The 20,268-nt window shown below is 46.7% G+C and overlaps 1 protein-coding gene across 1 annotated transcript in view; it reads right to left on the reverse strand.

The window, feature by feature from the left end:
- VPS13A (vacuolar protein sorting 13 homolog A) overlaps positions 1 to 20,268 on the reverse strand; it is a 427,491-nt gene that overhangs the window by 253,610 nt on the left and 153,613 nt on the right. The window contains exon 31 of the mRNA XM_082266808.1: positions 7,846 to 7,949. Coding sequence (XP_082122934.1) covers positions 7,846 to 7,949 — 104 coding nt within the window. The remainder of the gene's footprint in view (positions 1 to 7,845; positions 7,950 to 20,268) is intronic.

Genomic DNA, 20,268 nt, shown 5'->3' on the forward strand with positions numbered 1-20,268 from the left:
TATATATATATATATATATATATATATATATATATATATATATATATATATATATATTTTTTTTTTAATTTTAATGGTTCAAATGTCACGCTAAATGGTCGGCCCTCACGCATGTTCACTTCATCAAATCAGGCCCTCTTTGAAAAAAGTTTGGACACCACTGCTCTACAGCAACAGAAGTAAACAACCGCCAGGAATCAGGGGACTGGATCTAAACATTAATGACAAAGTACAGCAACAAAATTAAGATAATTGATCTGCTGCATAATAGTAGCAAATCGAAGCATTTAAAGATTAGTAAAAGGTAACAATTCTGTTCTGTTCCTATCAACATCAATATTTAATCCAGGTATCATAAAAAGAACCAGGGTCCAGGGTCCCTAATCGCACTCTAATTACCATGAAATGCAGTCCTGCAACTTTAATACTACATTTAAGATTATACTTTACTAGCATTAAAAGCAGACCTGGTGGTTCTTCTAAACTTTTAAACTGCTTCCCTTCTCAGAGAAGGCAGCCACAAAGGTCCCTATGCTCTGTCATGCAAACTACTACCAGAGCTTGTATTCTCAGATTTTGGACTACTTCTTCCTATTCCCTATGAATTCTGTCCAGTGAAATTGCCCTTAATGTTTGGTGGCCAATAGAAAATACAGCACATTACAGCAATAAAAGCCCTAAGTTTTGGAGAAGACAAGTCCATTAACACATGCCTAATGAAAAATTAACTGGTCCATGTTCGATTAAGAATACACCTACACGAATAAACAACACTAGGCACAAAGAAAGCTGAAAGACAGCCCCCTAGAGGCTATAAATCATTCCACCTCACACCTGCGCGGTTGTAGCAAATATCCCTAATAAAGAACAATGTTTGTCCGAAGGGAACTGTGTCCCTCAAAATGATTTTAAAGTACAACAATTCTACTTTCCTCTCGATTGTCCATTGATGGACACAGCTTGATGATAATTAAGCAAACTAAAGACGTCCAAAAGAAGTCCAGACTGAGGGGCAGAAACCCTCAAACCCAGCCGAACCAACCCAACAAGAAAAAAAAAACAACCAAAGGAAAACCAAGGGCATTAGATAGACCTTTGCGGAACCTTTTGAACAAAATTACTATTTACAGCAAGCAACACCGTAATACCAAAAGATATAATATGAAAAAGACCAGGTCACAGCCTTACAAATCTGTCATATCAAGGCCTTGTGATGAAAAAGAAAAAAAGAAACAAAAAAATACACAATAGGCTCTCCAATCCACTTAGGTAAAGTTAATTCTGAACCTTTTAGGACCTCGTAGAATAAAAAAAGGGAATCAGTCGGCCTAACAGAAACTAATGGCAGAAAGGCAAACACTGATTGCCCTCACTACAGTGCCTTGCAAAAGTATTCACCCCCCCCCCCCCCCGGCATTTTTCGTGTATTGATGCCTCACAATCTGGAATTATCTGGGTTCAGCGAAATTGCACGCTGGACAGTGATTTTGAACAGGAAGCCAGAGCCCTCCAAAAGAGGTTACTGGCATGAGGGTATAGTAAAAACACACTCAGAAAAGCATATAATAGAACTACTGTACAACCTAGAGATGAACGTATTTTTGGACCTCGGAAAAAGCAAACTCTTAATACTACAAAAATCATTACCAAATACAACTCACATCATGTGATTAGAAATCTGTTGGAAAAAAACTGGCATTTTCTTACCGATGACATGACATGACAATCTCTAAATATGTACGACCATCGCCAGAGATCGTTTACCGTAGAGCTCCCTCTTTGAGGGATAAACTTGTCCATAGCCATTATCAGGGCCAGGATAGTGTGTCATTAGGGGCCACAGGTGGATATGGTACTTTTCAATGCGGTGAGTGTACCGAGTGCCCATGGGTAAGAGAGGGATACTTGCTCCCCCTCCCATGCGGTGGCCCTCTGACACCCCGCTTCCATGCCACGTGCTTAACGGAGGGGGTGGTATACCTTGCCAGCTGTATATGTGGTTCGTTTTATGCCAGTAGGACAAAAAGACCTTTTGCTCGCCGCATACACGACCACTTGTACTACATTGACACCGGCATGATGTATACCCCCATATGCAAGCATGTTGGCCTTCATCATTAATTTGATCCATACACCATTCAATTCTCGGTGTTGGAAACCATAAAACGTACCAGCTTCAGGCCACCAAGCCTCCTGGCCTCAATACGACTATATCATACAAACCATTCCTGGAGTGATTAAGTTGATGCTATGCCTATAACATCGAACACATTTTTGCTATATTCCCCTTTTTCCCCCTTTTCCCTCCCTTTTTCCTTTCTTGGTTTTTTCTTGTGCTTTTACTTTCCCTAGCCAATTCTCTTCCCTTTATTCCCTTTAGTTCTTTTGCTTTCCTCCTATTTTCTTTTATGTTGTTTTCTTACTCCCCTTTGAATGCTAAGCATAATTGATTATCATTATGCCTGTATACTATGGACTATTGATATATTTGATCTATTAGGATCTCAAATGTAGGTTATGTTAAGATGTTTTTATTAATTTCTATATCTTTGTCATTATTTAGGACCACCCATTGATCAGGATTTATTGTGGTTGTTCTTTGATGGTAATGGTATGTGCCTTGTCTATTTGGGATGCCACTTGGTGATCGGCATGCCTCCTCCCCTTTTTTGGTAGGTACTCAGGCGCCAAGCCGGGGTCTGGAGTGAGGTAATTTCCATCCTTCCTCCTCCCAATGTCCCTGATCCCGCCCGCCCTGCTGGGCGGGTTTTCGCGGCTCGTTGCCAGCGTGTTACCGCTTTGTTTGCGGTCCACGCTGGTTACGCCGCAAGATGGCGCCCGCGCCGGAAGTGACTTACAGAGGCCGGTCATGGCCGCGTCACTTCCGGTGGGACCGGTCTATTTAAGGTCCCGCGGCAACACAGGTAAGTCAGACACGACTACCTGACGCCCTGGCATACCGGATGATTTTCTTTTTGCTGGCCTGTGAATGGTGTATGCTGCTACTTTGTGCATATGGTTTATATGCACCTCCTGCCCCTCAACCCTATGGTCTTCTCCTTTCCCCTCCTGCCCCCACTGGCTCACTTCTTACTTGGGGTTCCTCATCATCACCACTGGTCACATATTTCAGGCTACCTAAATTAGCCTTTTAGTTTTCACATATCTATACCCATTGGCTAATTTCTCTTTTTCATCCACACTCACTCTATCAATTATGCATTCTGGACAATTACTCATGCATATTTTCTCTATCAATCACTGCACAATGTATTCAAATATGGTTTTCCAGTTCACTATCTCATGATTAATATTTTTGTTAATACTGTTTGATTTTTAGAGGCTTGGACACATATTCCCTATCCTCTTTGTGGGATATTGTACACCTGCTGCTGGGCCTTAGTCCGGTCCAGTACTTACCACTTTGGAGGCATATGGCTCTATGTCACCATTTGACCTAGGCCGGTTCACCCTGTGTGGCTGTCCCTTACCTCAGGGCCCTTGTCACTGTCAACGGACACATTTATAATTTTAATAATTGGTAAGCAGAATGTAATATACACTTGTCTGTTTATGGGAGTTTTTGCCACTATACATAATGATATGTCTGTGGTTATTTACCCCCACAACATTTTACTAATTAATTTTGCTTGTCTTATTGTTTAGAACCATAAAATAGGTCACAAATACCATCGGTCCCTGAAGAAGCCAATCATATCGGCGAAACATGTAGGACCCTGTTGACCTTCATCTCTGTGGTTTTCTGGTTCTTATGTATTTTTTGATTTTTGTTTTTTGATGTATTTGCTGCATCAGTGCTTTTAACACTTTGTTATGTGATTGTCAAAAAAAGTTGATGTTTTATCCAATATAAGTCCATATTCAATACATGTTTCCACCATATGCCGCTGCCTTCAAAGTCCCAATTTCTTGGTGGGGTTATGCATGCACACCTCCCTTCTAGCCTTTGAGCATGAGGGAGGTTGTTGGCATCCCCATACACAATTTCTTCTGGAATTAACATTGAGATAAACTGAAGGATTTGCATCATTTAATTTATAGAACATGCCCACAACTTTGAAGATGATTTTTTTTTTTTTTTTTAATTGTGAAAAACAACTAGGACAAAATAACAGAAAAAGTCCATGTGCATAACCATTCACCCTCCTAAAGTCAATACTTTGTAGAGCCACCTTTTTGAGGCAATCACAGCTCCAAGTCACTTTGGATACCTCTCTATGAGCTTGCCACATCTCACCACTGGGATTTTTGCCCATTCCTCCTTGCAAAACTGCTCCTACTCCTTCAAGTTGGATGGTTTGCACTTGTGAACTGCAATCTTTAAGTCTGACCACAGATTTTTTATTGGATGGAGGTCTGGGCTTTGACTAGGCCATTCCAACACATTTACATGTTTCCCCTTTAAACCAATCAAGTGTTGCTTTAGCAGTGTGTTTGGGGTCATTGTCCTGCTGGAAGGTGAACCTCTGTCCTAGCCTCAAATCACACACAAAGTGGTACAGGTTTTGCTCAAGAATATCCCTGCATTTAGCACCATCCATGTTTCCCTCAACTCTGACCAGTTTCCCAGTCCTGGCTGCTGAAAAAAATCCCCACATCATGATTCACTGTGGGGATGGTGTTCTTTGGGGGATGTAATGTGTTGGGTTTGCGCCAGACATAGCATTTTCTTTGATGGCCGAAAAGTTCAATTTTAGTCAAATCAGACCAGAGCGCCTTCCTCCGTTCATTTTAGAAATCTCCCACATGCTTTGTCGCTAACTTAAATGTGCCATTTTGTTTTTTGCTGAAAGTAATGGCTTTCTTCTGGCCACTCTGCCATAAAGCCAAACTCTATGGAGCGCACGGCTTATTGTCCTATGTACAGATACTCCAGTATCTGCTGTGGAACTCTGCAGCTCCTCTAGGGTTACCTTAGGTCTCTGTGCTGCCTCTCTGATTAATGCCCTCCTTGTCCGGTCCGTGAGTTTTGGTGGGCAGCTGTTTCTTGGCAGGTTTGCTGTTGTGCCATGTTCTTTCCATTTGGTTATGCTAGATTTGATGGTGCTCCTGGGGATCATCAAATATTTGGATCTTTTTTTTTATAACCTAACCCTGGCCTGACCCCTCCCTTACTTGTTGGACATCATTTCACTAATTATGTGACTTCTTATGTGACTTCTGAAGGTAATTGGTTGCACCAGAACTTTTTATGGGCTTCATAACAAAGGGGGTGAATACATACTTCACCAATTTAGACTATTGTATTCTGATCCTTCACATAAAATTCAAATTAACAAAACATTGAACTTAAGGCTGTATTGTAACAAAATAGGTAAAAAAAAGTCATGGGGGTAAATACTTTTGCAAGGCACTGTACATCCAGGCAGCAATGGAAAGAAATATTCCTAGGATGAAATTGTGTCATACACAGTAAAGGCTACACAATAGCTTAAAGGTGAAAAGCAAATAAATATTTATTTGGGTAAAAATTAGGCTCTTGGACTCAAAACAGCCTGGTCTTTGTAGAAAATCAAATGAGACTCCCTACAGGAAAATGCTGATAATTCAGAAACTCTCCTGGTCATAGTGATGGCCACAAGAAAGGCTAGGTTAAGGGATAGCAACACCAAAGACATGTCTTAAATGGGTTTGAAAGGAGGTCTTTCTTAACAATAGTAGTCATAAAGCTTCTGGTATGCGGACCTAACAAGGAGAGCAACACATGTAAACCCTTGGATAAAAATATGAATCTGCAAATGATTAGCAAGAGAAAGTTAAACAGAGCGGATAGTGCAGAAACCTAAATTTTGGTGGTGCCAAGGGCCAAATGTGGTTCTATCATCAAATACAAGGAGGAAAAGAACATGGACCTGCTAAAAGGTATATGAAAAAACCTCCAAAGCCTCACACCAGTAAAAATATGTATTCTAGGTTTAATAATGAACCTAGCTGTAAGAGAACGTTTGCTGTGCAAAGACATTTTCCCATCAGAAACCTAACAATGGCCAATGCGCATGCACGAACTCGTGCCGCTGCGCACTCATGTTCGCGAATACGCAACGTACGTTAGACACTGGCGCCAAATAGACTATTTAAACCCAGCCCTTACACTGCTCTAGTGCTGCTTTGTCTTCAGCCTTGGCTACCTGTTACCTGTTTACCTGCACCTTGTTTTGAGTTCCAGACCCGGCTTGTCCTGACGATTCTCTGCTCTCCGCCTGCACCGACCTTGGCTTGTCCTGTGACCCCTCTTCCTGTCTGCTCCTACTGGCTTCTACGTTACCGATTGGCTCCAGACCCGGCTTGTCTTACCACGCTTCTGTCATTCCCAGATCCGTCCAGCCTGCCCAGGAGGCTCACCAGGCTCCTCCTGTTACCTAGGAACTCCTGCCTCCAGCACCTGCTGCCTGCTCATCGTCCTGCTCACCGGACTTCCCTGGCGACCCTCACCAGTGGCCATTGTCCGCTTCAAGCAACCTCCAGGCGCTCGTGCTACTCTACACTCCGGTGCCCCCTGTCTGCACTATCAGGGGTCCCGAATCAGAGGCGCAAGAGAGGCCTTCCTCACAGTATCAGGCTCATCTCCAGGTACATGATAGTACAAAGCAGCCAGATGTCTGAGCCTGAACGAGGAACCTCTCCTATGGACGAGTTGTGCCATCACCTGGTGGCATTGACTCAGTCTGTCAAGAACTTACAAGAAGGCTATAACCGGCTTGAAGAACGGTTCCAGTTACTAACCCCGTCAGCCTCCTCTTCATCCGCCCAGGGGGGATCTCTCGCTACGCCTGCAGTAATGCTTCTGCCTCCAGAACCTCATGTACCTACCCCGGAAGAACGTCAACGCCGGCGACTGAATAACTTGTGCCTGTACTGTGGAGAAAATGGACACTATGTGAGGTCTTGTCCAGCTAAAAGCTGTAAGTGCCTAACCCTTTTCTCCACCAACCAAGGGTTGTGCCCCCACAATTCATCTCACCTGACTGTTCTTATCTCGTTACAGCTTCCAGAAGGGGCTATCCAGGCACCCGCCATTATTGATTCAGGAGCCTGTAGTTGTTTTATTGACCTCCAAAAGTCAGCTATTTGAGCTTCCAAAATGTTTTTTTTTTTTTTAACAAATGAAAGCTTCCAAAATCTTTACAAAGGCTACCATACAGCTCCTCATCTTTATGGCTGGTTCACACCAGCTGCTGTATTGCAGTGCAGAGACTGGTGTTCAGTGTGAGAAAGTACTGTATGCAGTATCACAACAAAAATATCTTTTGTTCCACAATCATGTGGTCAACAATAAATGAGCTGTCAATGGCAGCAACTAACAAGTTCCTACTTATTGATCTGGACCAGTCAGTCAAGGTCTGAGAATGAGAGCTACACACAGAGCTGGCTCGGGAGTGAGCCCACATGGGTGCCCCCATAGTAAGCAGCTTGCTATGGTGGGCACTCGGCAGCGAGGAGTAGACAGATGCGCCAACGTGGGACCGGAGAAGAGGAGGCACCTGGTCTGGCCAATAGAAACAGCCAGGGATCGATACCCAAAGCTGCTAGGCAGAAGATGTTAGCGGTCAGCAGGGAGCACCAAGACATAGCAGCGCTGAACAAAAGGCGAGTATACAGTAGCTTTACTGTAATAAAATAGTCCAATAAAAAAAAAAAAAAAAACACTGCTGAAATTTCTTTTTTTTACGTGAATAGGGTTATTCTGGATGTGAGCAACACTGCTGACATTTTTTATTTGAACTGACAGATTCACCAAAATTTTCATCCTGTCTCATATTTTTTTGCTTTGAATAAGACCATAGTAAATGCACACATACATACATAAATACTAAAGAAACGTACCTTTTTATATAGGGCACTGCTGTCAGAATCTAGGATTGCAATGTTTTTCAATTTTGCCAAAATTTCCGTGGATTTCTTCTTCATTGTCACTTTAGCATCAAGCCCTAAATTAGAAAGTGGCCATTTTAATTGCAATCTGTTTGAAAATGTATTTTGTAGAACAAAGTGATTAGTTATGACAAACAGTAGGACTGGATCACTACACTATTACAAATATTACATTGGTACAATACAATCATAAAAAATGAAGTATACCTCTTAAAAAGGATTGACATTATACATATACATATATATATATATATATATATATATATATATATATATATGTATTAACATATTAGACTATGCAAACATTAGATCTTTGTTCAAACAGTGCCTACAGATAAAGGCAATCTACCTAACAATCTAACAATTACTCAACTAAATTATCTCTAGATTATCAACAGAAATTTCTTGTAAGCATTTTGTGGCCACCAGCCTCTGACATGGACATGAAAAATTCCTTCAGTTGCAAGTTGTTTGCGGGTTTCCTTGCATGAACTGGTCATTTCAAAATGTATGCACACAATTTCCAGAGAAATCAAATCAGAGTTTGACTAGGGCAATCCACCGCCCTCGTTTTTTTTTTTTTAAGCCATCCCTTGGTGGATTTGCTAGTGTGCTTCATTCAGATAAATATGTTAAAAAGACTAATTTCTGTGGTTCAACTAACTTTTGAACAAATGGCCTCACATTCTCATTAGGAAACACTTTCATATGATTAGGACAGTATAATTCACTTGATGACTGCAAGCTGCCCAGATCCTGAAGCAGTAAAGCAACACCAAATCATAACATTTCCACCACCATTCTTTAGAAATGTTATGAGGTTCTTCTACTCAAATATTGTCTTCTGTTTGCAGCAAACAATTCTTCTGTTGCGATGAGCAAACAAATATCTTTGGTTTATTAATCTGGTTTATTAATCTTCAGTACATTCCTTCAGAGGGCATGGTCTTCAATTATACTGTATGTTCACTGGCAAACTGTAACCTTGCTCCAATGTTCTTTTAGGACAGGAAATGCTTTTTTTTTTTAACACACCTTTGGCTGAAGTGGTGCAATCTCGGTATGAATGTAGAAGCATGCACGTTGACCCAAAGGGCTCATGCACACAGGACGTTTTTACCTCTGCTGAAAGGGGCATTTTACTGCCTCTAAATGCCCCTCCATGTTTGCCTATGTAAATAAATAAAGAAAACCATGCATCCAAAAAGTTATACAAAAATAGCAGCCAGCATCAATCCACAGGTGATGATAAAAACTATATATAAAATGCAGTGCTATTTATACTAAATGTCCATAATGTAATTCAATCCTGTAAATGGAAGCTTCCACCACTCGAAGTGCACCAAACGGACTGACACAAGTGTTCCAAACGAGCCTCCACCACATAGAGTAGTTGGCCTCTTACCAGATGATTAGGATCACTGCTCTCACAATGATCTAGAAAGGCTCTTGGACTAGATGTTCCCCAGATGAAAACAGCATAAACATACTGAACACTCCTCTTCATACACAGATATATGTGCAGACTTTCCACTTCACACACAAACATGTGTGCATGTTCTCCACTGCACAAACAAAAGAAGCAGTTCGGCAAGGGTGGGTGTATTTGGAACAAGAGAAATGCTCACGGTGTAGTATGTTACATTAAAAAGAAGCTTTATTCACTATTATTGCACTCCCCAAAGATACGAAAATGCGCAGCATTAAGAAACAGTCATCCGGAGTTTTGAAATGGCGGCGGTGGACCTTCCTGGCGTGTGACGACAGATGCAGGCGTAGTTCCTCCTACGCGTTTCATAGTATAATACATCGTCAGGGGGGCGTAGCCTTGCGTTAGCGGATTGTCACTTAAATGTTAGCCTATGTGTCCATGGCGTGCACACAATCTTTCAGAGGCGTTTGGAGGCTTAAGCATTTAGAAGCAGTAGAAAAAAATAAGATCCTTGTAAGATCTTTCTGTAAAATCTTTTTCCCTGATGTCCATCGATAGATGCAGCCTTATCTCCATGAACTGAGTGGGTTATGCTGCCACCTGCAGTAGTCGTCTAGGCAGTTCGTTAGTACAAAACTTTTAACATGTACACGACCATGGGGCTGTCCCTCCAGGCATAACCCCCACTGCCACAGCCCAGTACATCAGTTTAGTTGCAATTAGTGAAGACAAAAAGAACCATCCCCATACAGAGAGGCGGGTGCTGCATCTGTCGATGGTCATCAAAGAAAAAGATTTTATGGTAAGATCTTACAAAAACTGGATTTTTGACTTACCGTAAAATCCTTTTCTCTTAAGTTCATTGATGAACACGGTTCTCTGATCCTTATCAGTAGGGTTATACTGCCCCCTACAAGAGTAGGACACTAGGCAGAAGAAAAGTTCTGGCTACACCTATGGGCAGTCCCAGAGAGTACACCCTCTCACTTTCTGCATAGGATGTCAGTTTTGTATCCAAGCAGTGTCAGCAAGTAACACCAACCCAACTCAAAAAAGATGGGTGGGTACTGCATCCGCCAATGAACTTAAGAGAAAAGGATTTTACAGTAAGTCAAAAATCCAGTTTTCTCTATCGTTCATTGACGGACACAGTTCTCTGATCCATATCAGTAGGAACGTCCCAAAGCAGTGCCATAAAATGAGGGGTGGCAACAGCAGAAAAGAACAAGTCCCCAAGGCTAAACATAGCCGACCAGGCAACATAAGACTCATCAGAACAAAAGATGAGGCCCACCTGAAACAAACAGTAAACACCCTCAAGGAAGGTCAAAAGCCCTGCAGACAGCAGCCAGCAAAAACTATGCGGCCAAAAGAGGCATCCGCAGATGCCAGCACATCCACCTCATAAAGATTGGTAAAAGGTGTGAACTAGGGATGCACCTAAATTTCAGCCACCGAAATTATCGGCCGAAAATGAGCCTATCCCATTTCGGGCCGATAATGGGTTAACAATGCCGAAATTAATATGGCCGCCGTGAGGAAGGAGGAGGGCGCAGCGCAGGTTTTAAAAGTCCCGCCTCTGGCCGGCAACCCGCCTCTCAATGACGTCCCTACTACTACGATGTGTGCATGAATGAAGTGTCACACCAGGCGGGAGGGCAGGCGAGCGGCCGCTAATAGATATAACTATGTGAGCCTTCACTTCCCTGTCAGCGGGACTGTGTGTGAATGAACTGACACCGGGCGGGGAGGGCCGGGGGAGCGGCCGCTAATAACTATAACCATGTGAGCCTTCACTTCCCTGTCAGGCATGTATCTCCGCTGACAGGGAAGTGAAGGCTCACATAGTTATAGTTATTAGCGGCCGCTCCCCCCGCCCGGTGTCAGGTCATTCACACACAGTCCCGCTGACAGGGAAGTGAAGGGAAGGATCAAATAGTTATATCAATTACCGGCCACTCGCCTGCCCTCCCGCCCGGTGTGTCACTTCATTCATACACACATCGTAGTAGTAGTGACATCACCGGGAGGCGGGCCGCCGGCCAGAGGCGGGACTTTTGAATGAAGTACACCCGAGGAGCACAGTGAGTAGGAGATTGAATCGTTGGGATGGGGAGGGACGCTGAGCCAGAGGGGGGAGGGTGTACTGCCGAGGGGGACTCTGAGGCAGTGGGGGGGGGATGGGGGAGAGCTGAGGCAGCTTACCAATGGAATTTATATTATGCAGCATGAGGGGTTAATGTATTGCCACTGCTGGTCACTGATGAATTAGTGACCAACCAGTTGCAGTTATTTAACCCCTTTGTGCTGCATTAGTGAAACCAGTATCAGTGCAACCAGTGTTAATTAACACTGATACTGGTTGCACTAATGCAGCACAAAGGGGTTAAACAAATGCAACTGGTCGGTCACTAATTCAGCAGTGACAATACATTAACCCCTCATGCTGCATAATACGAATACCATTGGTAATTAAATTAACCTCTTGCCAACCCATCGCAGTACATATACTGTGACAGGGTAGCTGCGACAGGTGTACGTCCCTGCCCGTTTTTGGCGTATGCCCCTCTTCTACCTATCTTAAAAAAAAATTTGGGGAAAAAGTCATTTTCGGTTTTGGTTTTCAGGCAAGGGCAACCTGCATTTTCGGTTTCGGCCCAGAATTTTCATTTCGGTGCATCCCTAGTGTGAACAGATGAAGTACAAACCAGGCCCGACCCCACTTAGCTGCTGAGATCAGACGAGAGCGGGCGCATTCAGGGTGGTGTGGCCGTAGGCCCAGGTAACCGTCTTGCAACCTGAAGCACAGATGGCTGTACGACGAAACACTCTGGAGGCACCAGGCGCTCGAGTAGAATGCGCCGAAACAGGGAAAGGTAGGACCTGACCCTTTATTGAATAAGCCTGCACCACCGACTGTCCAATCCATCTGGAAATAGTCACAGCAGGCGCAGGCAGCCCTGTTCTTGGGCCATCCGTGAGTACAGAGAGCAAACCTGACTCACGAAAAGACTCAGTAGTCGCCAAGTACACCTTGAGTGCCCAAACTCTATCCAGAGTATGCAACGCACATTCCTTAGGATGTGAGGACTTAGGACACAAGATGATAATACAACGTCCTCATGCAAGTGAACACCAGAAACCACCATCAGAGTGAAGAACAGATCCGGACGAAGTACCACTTGGCCCCATGAACCAACACATAGGGAGAACGACAGGACAAGTCGCCAGTGCTGACACCCTGCGCACAGAGTGACAACAACCAGAAGGCCACCTTCTACAATAAGGTAGGTAGGGGATTCCCACGAATACTCGCAAACGGAGGTTCTTGAAGAACTGACTGCACCAAATCAAGGTCCCCAGTTGGTGACAGAGGTCGCACCAGAGGTACCAAGTGTCGCACCCCCTGGAGGAAGTTACGCACCAGGAAACGGGTGGCCAACGGCCTTTGGAAGAAAATTGCCAAAGCCGAAACCTGACCCTTGACCGTACTCAAGGCCAACTTTTGATCAACCCCCGTTGAAGGAAGCCAAGATCCGGGCCGATCAACCCCCGCTGAAGGAAGCCAAGATCCGGGCTAAGAGCGAGGGGGAGCCAAAGGAGACTCACACCACGCAATATACGACTTTCTCGTATGAGGAAAAGTCATCCTAGAAGTCGCTTCCCACGCTTTAAGCAGGGTGGGAATCACTGAAGCAGACAATCCCCCGTCCTTCAGCACCTGGCTTTTAACAGCCAAGCCGGCAAAGCCAGCGACCACAAAGTCAGATGGGAAATTTGCCCTGGAGACAATAACTCCTCCCTGAGAGGAATTCTCCAAGGAGCGTCTGCCGCTAGCCTGACCAGGTCGGCATACCAAGCTTGGCGAGGCCAGTCCGGAGCCACGAGAAAGACCGGAATCCCTTCCGCCTCGATCCTGCGAATAATTCTTGACAGCAACTTGAGAGGAGGAAAGGCAGACCGCAGCTGATACAGACCTTGGCCCATCCGTGAGCACTCTCACATGACCATGCCAGCATCAGCCTTGCGCAGGAGACCACGCCAAACTTCTCGGCATCGTTTAAGTTGAACTTAGCGAATGTTCTTGCCTATGACAGAACCCATGGTGCCACCATTGCACCCGCCAGGAGGGTCATGGAAGCGGGCCACAAGCCTCAGCACTATCCAGTGGATGCTACACCAACAGGTCCACGTCTGGAGTGCCCCCAACTAAGGCACAACTGCTGAAACACCTCCAGATGAAGGGACCATTCCCCTGAATCCAAGGCCTGTCGACTGAGGCAATCTGCCTGCCAATGTTTCCACACCTGGAGAGGTACAAGGGGAGGGAGCTGGAACAAGGCGCTCTGCCCAGCGAAAAATTATCACTTCCAAGGCCGCAAGGACATCCTTGGTGCCCCCTTGGTGAATGACATAAGCCACATTGTGGCGTACTCGAATGAATGTGCACCGGAAAGCTGCAGGTGCCCGATCCAGTGAACGAGGCAAATCCGGATCGCTCGGTAACCTTGATCCTCCAGGGACCATACTCCCGAAGCAGAGAACCTGCTGAGGACTTCTCCCCACCTGGACAGGCTTGCATCCGCTGTGACAATTGTCCAGTAAAAAGGGGAAGAAGGATTCCAGATCAAGACTCCCTGGTCAGCCGGCTCAGCCGGATCTGAATCCAAAGAGTTTGGATTCTAGTCCCATTCGAGAAGCATGTGGGGGATCCCCGAGAGGGATTGAGCGAAAGGGACCGTCTTGAAAGACGACACCATCAGTCCCAAAACTCGCATGTAGGTCAGAAGGGACGACCATGTGCGGGACAGCAACAGTTGAACCGCAGCCTGAAGTTTTAAGAGTTTTTTTTCCCCGGAGGGAGAAAACACCCTGACTGAGGACGAGTCCAAAATCAGGCCCAGATAGTCCAGTCTCTTGGAAGGGGCCAGGGATGACTTCTGAAGGTTCAGAACCCACCTGAACTCCTCCAGAGTTCTCATGGTGACATCCAACTGCGTTATCAGCATAGTAGGGGACACCACACGGAGAAGCAGATCGGCCAGGAAACCAGGACCAATACGCCCCGCCGCCGCAATAGCGCCAGAACCGGAGCCAAACACCCTTGTAAAGACCCAAGGAGCAGAGGTGAGACCAAGTGGTAACGCCACAAACCGATAGAGATCCTTCCCCACGGCAAAAACAGAGAAATCGTTGGTGTCCAGAACATAACGGGATGTGAAGGTAGGCATCTTGATGTCTATGGAGGCCAATAATCCCCCTTATGTAGGGAAGCCACCATCGTGCAGACTGATACCATCTTGAATTTTTGATCCGTACGGAACCATCAAAAGGGCCAGTAGGTCCAGCTTGTTGAACCAGAGGCTGAACTGCCCCACAGAGCGCCTGCAAGTGATCCCGGGACAGCCGTATATTGGCAGGGAAAACCTTGCCAGAAAAAAAAACAAAATCGAAACTCGATCTTGCAACCGGACCGCAAGACCTCCTGAACCCAGCTGCCTGGGAACCAGGCCAGCCGCAGGTCCAAGAACCAGCAAAAACATCCCCCCATCCAATAAATGGGTGACGACGCACCTTCAGGCCGAGTAGGCCTTGTCCGCAGGTCTGGAAAAAAACTGATCTCTTGTTCGCCAGACCAGGGTGGTTTGGAATCACCCGAGGAAGTCTGAAGGACTACGCCACATCGACTGTCCCAGAGGGACCACCACCGCCGAAACCGACAGGTGACCCATACAAAAGGAGCCGCGTCCAGTGCAGCATCGCAAACAAATTGCAGCCCCTGTGCCAGCTGCATCAACAGCTCCCCCAGGGCAGGAGGAACTTGCCCCTCACCAAGTCACAGCCGTGGAACTCCGCCCTTCAGGCAGAGTCTGCGTGGCAAGGGCAATCATTAACACTGTTCCCAGGGCAGACCTCGCCAGGGTCCATCCTATCCCCCAAGTCCTTAAAGGACGGGGATTCCTCCACCGGAACAACAGAAGTCCTATGCAGCCCAGAGACCGTACGTCCACCAAAAGCGGAACAGTCCACTGTACAAGAGACTCTTTAAAAGGGTAACGTCTATCAGCCGCTTAGACACCCCAGACGGACCCATCCTACAAAAGCAAGCTAGCAAAGTAAGCTGCTCCAGATGGCAGGTGAGTGCCAGATGCTACCTGCGGCCCAGGTGAAGCTGCCGCGTCCTCCAAATTGCAGGGTGTCTCACACTGAAACAACCAGTGCATCCACCAGCGCCTGTATCATGAGCGGCAGGGGATGTAGAAATGGCATCCTTATTATCCGAGGAGACAGGGCGCGAGGTAAAAGACCCGGCAGGGAGGCCCCACGTCTGCGGCGGCTGAGTCAGACTCAGAATCCAAGACATCAGATGAGACCGGGGTAGGTAAAGAAACGTTTAAGCGCACCTCCCACCTTGGCCCACATGCTTCCCGAACAGCCGAAAAATGCATTGATGGACAGTGGAGATCACAACAGGATAGAGGGAAACCCAGGAGTGTGAGGGTCCGACCATCCCAGGGCGGGGCCCGCGTCCACCCCAAAATCCGCCAGGGAGGGGGAACGTTTACTCACTATACCAGGAACACAGGCGGGCGCCATCTCCTGACAGGACCCCACGCAACCGAAGTGAGGGGGCCGTCGGCCAGATAGGAACACTGCGACATAAGCCTAGACCCTGTCTTGTGCATCCTGGCGAGACGTTTAACTCACGGGGCCAGTCCCCTTTCAGTGGGACTATGTCGCAACCAAACCAGCGCAGAGCTAAGGCCTGCATGCGCTCGATGGCCAGACAGTGGTGACCACTGGATATAGAGATCCAGCCCGTCGCCCAGCCCGGCATAGTTGCTTGAAAATCTCACAGCAAAAAATTCCGGAGAAAAAGGCTAGCTAAAAAAAAAAAAAAAAAAAAAATCTACATAGAAAAATACTTTTATGCCACGACAAAAGATCCCAGCAAGGAACTAGGTCCTTACTCCTGACTAGGCAGATTAAAACAGATCCTATGCAGGAAGTGAGAGGGTGCACCCTCTGGGACTGCCCATAGGCATAGCCAGAACCTTTTTCTGCCGCGTGTCCTACTTCTGTAGGGGGCAGCATAACCCTACTGATAAGCATCAGAGAACTGCGTCCGTCAGTGAACGATAGAGAAATCTTATTTTCTCTATCTTCCCATCGGCAGACGCAGCCTCATCTCCATGAGCTGAGTGGGACGTCCCAAAGCAGTATAGGCATGAGGGGTGGGAAAAACGCAACCAGACAGTAACGTCAACTCCAAAAGGCTAAACGTAGCCAACCGGGAAACACGGAGCTCAACCAAACAGGAGCTCACCCAGGTAAAAGACCCCTAAGGGAATAACAAAAAAACAAACATTCTCTTATGAAACAGCAGCCTGCAAAACCTTGCGGCCAAAAGAGGCATTCGAAGATGCCAACAAATCCACCTAGTAAAATTTCGTAAATGTGTGCACAGATGACCAAGTCGCTGCCTTACAAACCTGTACAACAGAGGCCTGATAGCGAAAAGCCCAAGAGGCACTCAGCACTCTAGTAGAATGCGCCTTCACAGGGAAAGGAGGAAACTGACCCTTGATTGAATAAGCCTGAACAACCGTCTGCCTGATCCATCTCGAAATGGTAGCAGCGGATGCAAACAATAAATAATAAATAACTGGCGCACCACGGGGAGAAACAGTATCACCAAAAGACTATACCGATAATGCTGGACACATACTAATGAACTAGTAAAAAAGAAAATAAATGTGGTATAAAAAGTCCATAAGTCCATATGTGACACAGTCCATAAAAAATTCCAATGTGCACTCCTTAGGCAGCTCTAGTGACAAGGTAGAAGTTTTGCTTGTTGCCAACTGAAAAGAAACACAGGCACCACTCTAAGTGCAGTAGCTGGAATTTTATTAAAAGGATGCAACTTAATGTTGGGTACTCACAAGGGTAATAAGTAATCAAGCACAGAGGATGCTCCGGTGGAGAGTCAGGATGGCCAGAGCGATAGCAATGGGCAGGCTGCAGCGATATCGCTGTACTTCCTCGTCCCGGGGAAACTCAGATGCCGGTCCGTCGTCACTTCCGAGAGCGTGGGCGTGATTACGTCATGGCGCCGGCGACGCGTTCTCGGAGCATGCGCTCCTTCTTCAGGCCTGAAGAAGGAGCGCATGCTCCGAGAACGCGTCGCCGGCGCCATGACGTAATCACGCCCACGCTCTCGGAAGTGACGACGGACCGGCATCTGAGTGTCCCCGGGACGAGGAAGTACAGCGATATCGCTGCAGCCTGCCCATTGCTATCGCTCTGGCCATCCTGACTCTCCACCGGAGCATCCTCTGTGCTTGATTACTTATTACCCTTGTGAGTACCCAACATTAAGTTGCATCCTTTTAATAAAATTCCAGCTACTGCACTTAGAGTGGCGCCTGTGTTTCTTTTCAGCAGCGGATGCAGCCAAACCTTTGCCAGGACCGTCCGGAAGGACAAAGAGAGTCCCAACTTCCTGAAGGACTCAGTAACCGTTAAGATAAACCTTTATCGCCCGAACCACATCCAGAGAGTGCAAGACAACTTCTTTGTGATATTTAGGCTTAGGACATAAGGAAGGCAACACAATGTCTTCATTCAGGTGAAAATCTGACACCACCTTAGGAAGAAAGGACGGATTAGGTTGGAGGACCACTTTATCTCTGTGGACCACCAAATAAGGCGAGCAACAGGACAGCGCCGCCAACTCAGAGACTCTGCGGGCAGAAATGATAGCCATTAGGAAGGCAACCTTCTTTGACAAAGAAAGCAGAGAAATCTCCCTAATATTCTCAGAAGCCAGATGCGCACCCCTTGAATGAAAGTGTGAATCAAACTATTAGTAGCCAAAGGACGCAGGAAGTAAATAGCCAATACTGACTTTAAGGAGCCACCAGTCTGTGGCGTCGGCCAGAGGATCCCGAGACCTGGCCACAAACCTCTGAACTTTCCTGTTGAGACGAGACGCAAACAGATCCACCTCTGGAGTCCCTCACCGGGCACACAGGAGATAAAACACCTCCAGATGAAGGGACCATTCCCCTTGAGCCAACACCTAACCACCTGCCAATTCTCCACACCCGGGATGTGGACTGCGGAGAGAGCCGGAACATTGTGTTCCACCCACACCAGAATCACGGCCACCACCTTGGCCGCCAGGGCACTCCTGGTGCCCCCTTGGTGATTGATTGGTAAGCCACGGCCATGGCATTGTCCGACTGAACCCGAACCGGAGAGCTGCGTAGCCGACTCATCCAGTGAAGCAGGCAGAGCTTGATCGCTCTCAGCTCCAGTATATTGATCAGCAAGGAAGACTCTTCCGTCATCCAAGTTCCCTGGGCAAAGAGCTTCCCCAGCACTCCACCCCAGCTTGATAGGCTGGCATCTGTGGTGACCACCATCCAAAACACCGGCTGGAAGGACTTGCCTTGCCACAGGACAGGTGACTGGAGCCACCAAGAGAGAGCTGACTTTGTGAGATGGCTCAACCAAATCTTCAGGTCCAAGGACGCACGGACAGTGTCAGGGAAGATTTGTGGAAATTGATCGTCCACCCAAATTCCTGAAGGGTCTTAATGGTGATGGAGACGTTGTCCAGCAGATCCGAATAGGAGACTGCTCACAACAGGAGATCTTCCAGATATCCCACAACAGAGATACCTCATCAACGTAACAAGGCCAGCACAGGGGCTAGGACCTTGGTAAAAACTCTGGGAGCCAAGGCGAGACCCCAGGGTAATGCCACAAATCAAAAGTGCTCCTCTGCCACCACTAAGCAGAGGAAATGCTGGTGTCCCTCAAATATGGGGACGTGGAGATATGCATCTTTGAGATTGATGGAAGCCAGAAAATCCCCCTGATTCAAAGATGCCACCACCGACCGAATGGACTCCATTCAAAACTTCTGCATCCGCACAAAGCGGTTCAGAGCCTTGAGGTCCAGGATTGGACGCATTTTTCCCTCCTTTCTAGGCATCGTGAACAGGTTTGTATTGATATCGAGAGCGTTCCTGCAGAGGAACCGGCACAATCACCCCTTGATCCTTCAAACACTATGGAGACAGGTGCAAATTCGACTGAAAGAACCTGTCCAGACCAGAATTTGATCTTGTACCCAGAGCAAATCGGTTTGCAAACCCAATCGCCCTGAATGAAGGAAGTCCAGGGTTCCTGAAAGAAGCACAGACGTTCCCCCACTCCTGAAAGGGGTAAGGGCGCCCCTTCATGCTGAAGAGGACTTGTCTGCAGCACCGGACTGACCGGCCTTGAGCTTGCTCCATGGCTTCTTCGGTCCTAGGCTTACTTTTTTTGCGCCCCGGAGGCACGAAAAAAAAACGTTTATGAGCAGAAAAGGAGGGACCCCGCTTAGTACAAGGTGTCTTATCCTTGGAGGATTGAGGAAGAAGAGTACTCTTCCCGCAAGTAAGACCCTTGATTAACTCCTCCAATGAGTCGCCAAACAACCGTTCTCCCAAAAAGGGGAGATCAGCCAGGGCTTTCTTAGAAGCTTGGTCAGTCGACCAGCTCTTCAATAAAACCATGCGTCTTAAAACAACGGCCACGGTCGAAACCCTGACCACCAGGGGAGCCGCATCTATAGACGCATCACACAGGAAAACCAGAGCCTGGATCAGCTGGTCCAACAGTTCCAGCTGTTCCGGAGGAACATTCTCGGGGTCCAAAGACTCCAGCAAACCCCTAATCTATTTCATCACCGTCTGTGAGACTAACACAGACACAAAAAAAGGTTTTAAAATGGAACCCACCAGCACATGAAGAAAAGAGAAAGGAAAGGGAAAGGGATTCCACCTGCCTGTCCACTGCATCCGTAAAGACCGGGGAATCCTCCACATGCACAAGGGTAGATGTGTTTAATCTGGAAACAGGATGGTCCACCTTAGGTGGCACCGTCC

This window comes from Pelophylax lessonae, assembly GCF_965119305.1.
Source record: "Pelophylax lessonae genome assembly, chromosome: 1".
Classification (NCBI taxonomy): Eukaryota; Metazoa; Chordata; class Amphibia; order Anura; family Ranidae; genus Pelophylax; species Pelophylax lessonae.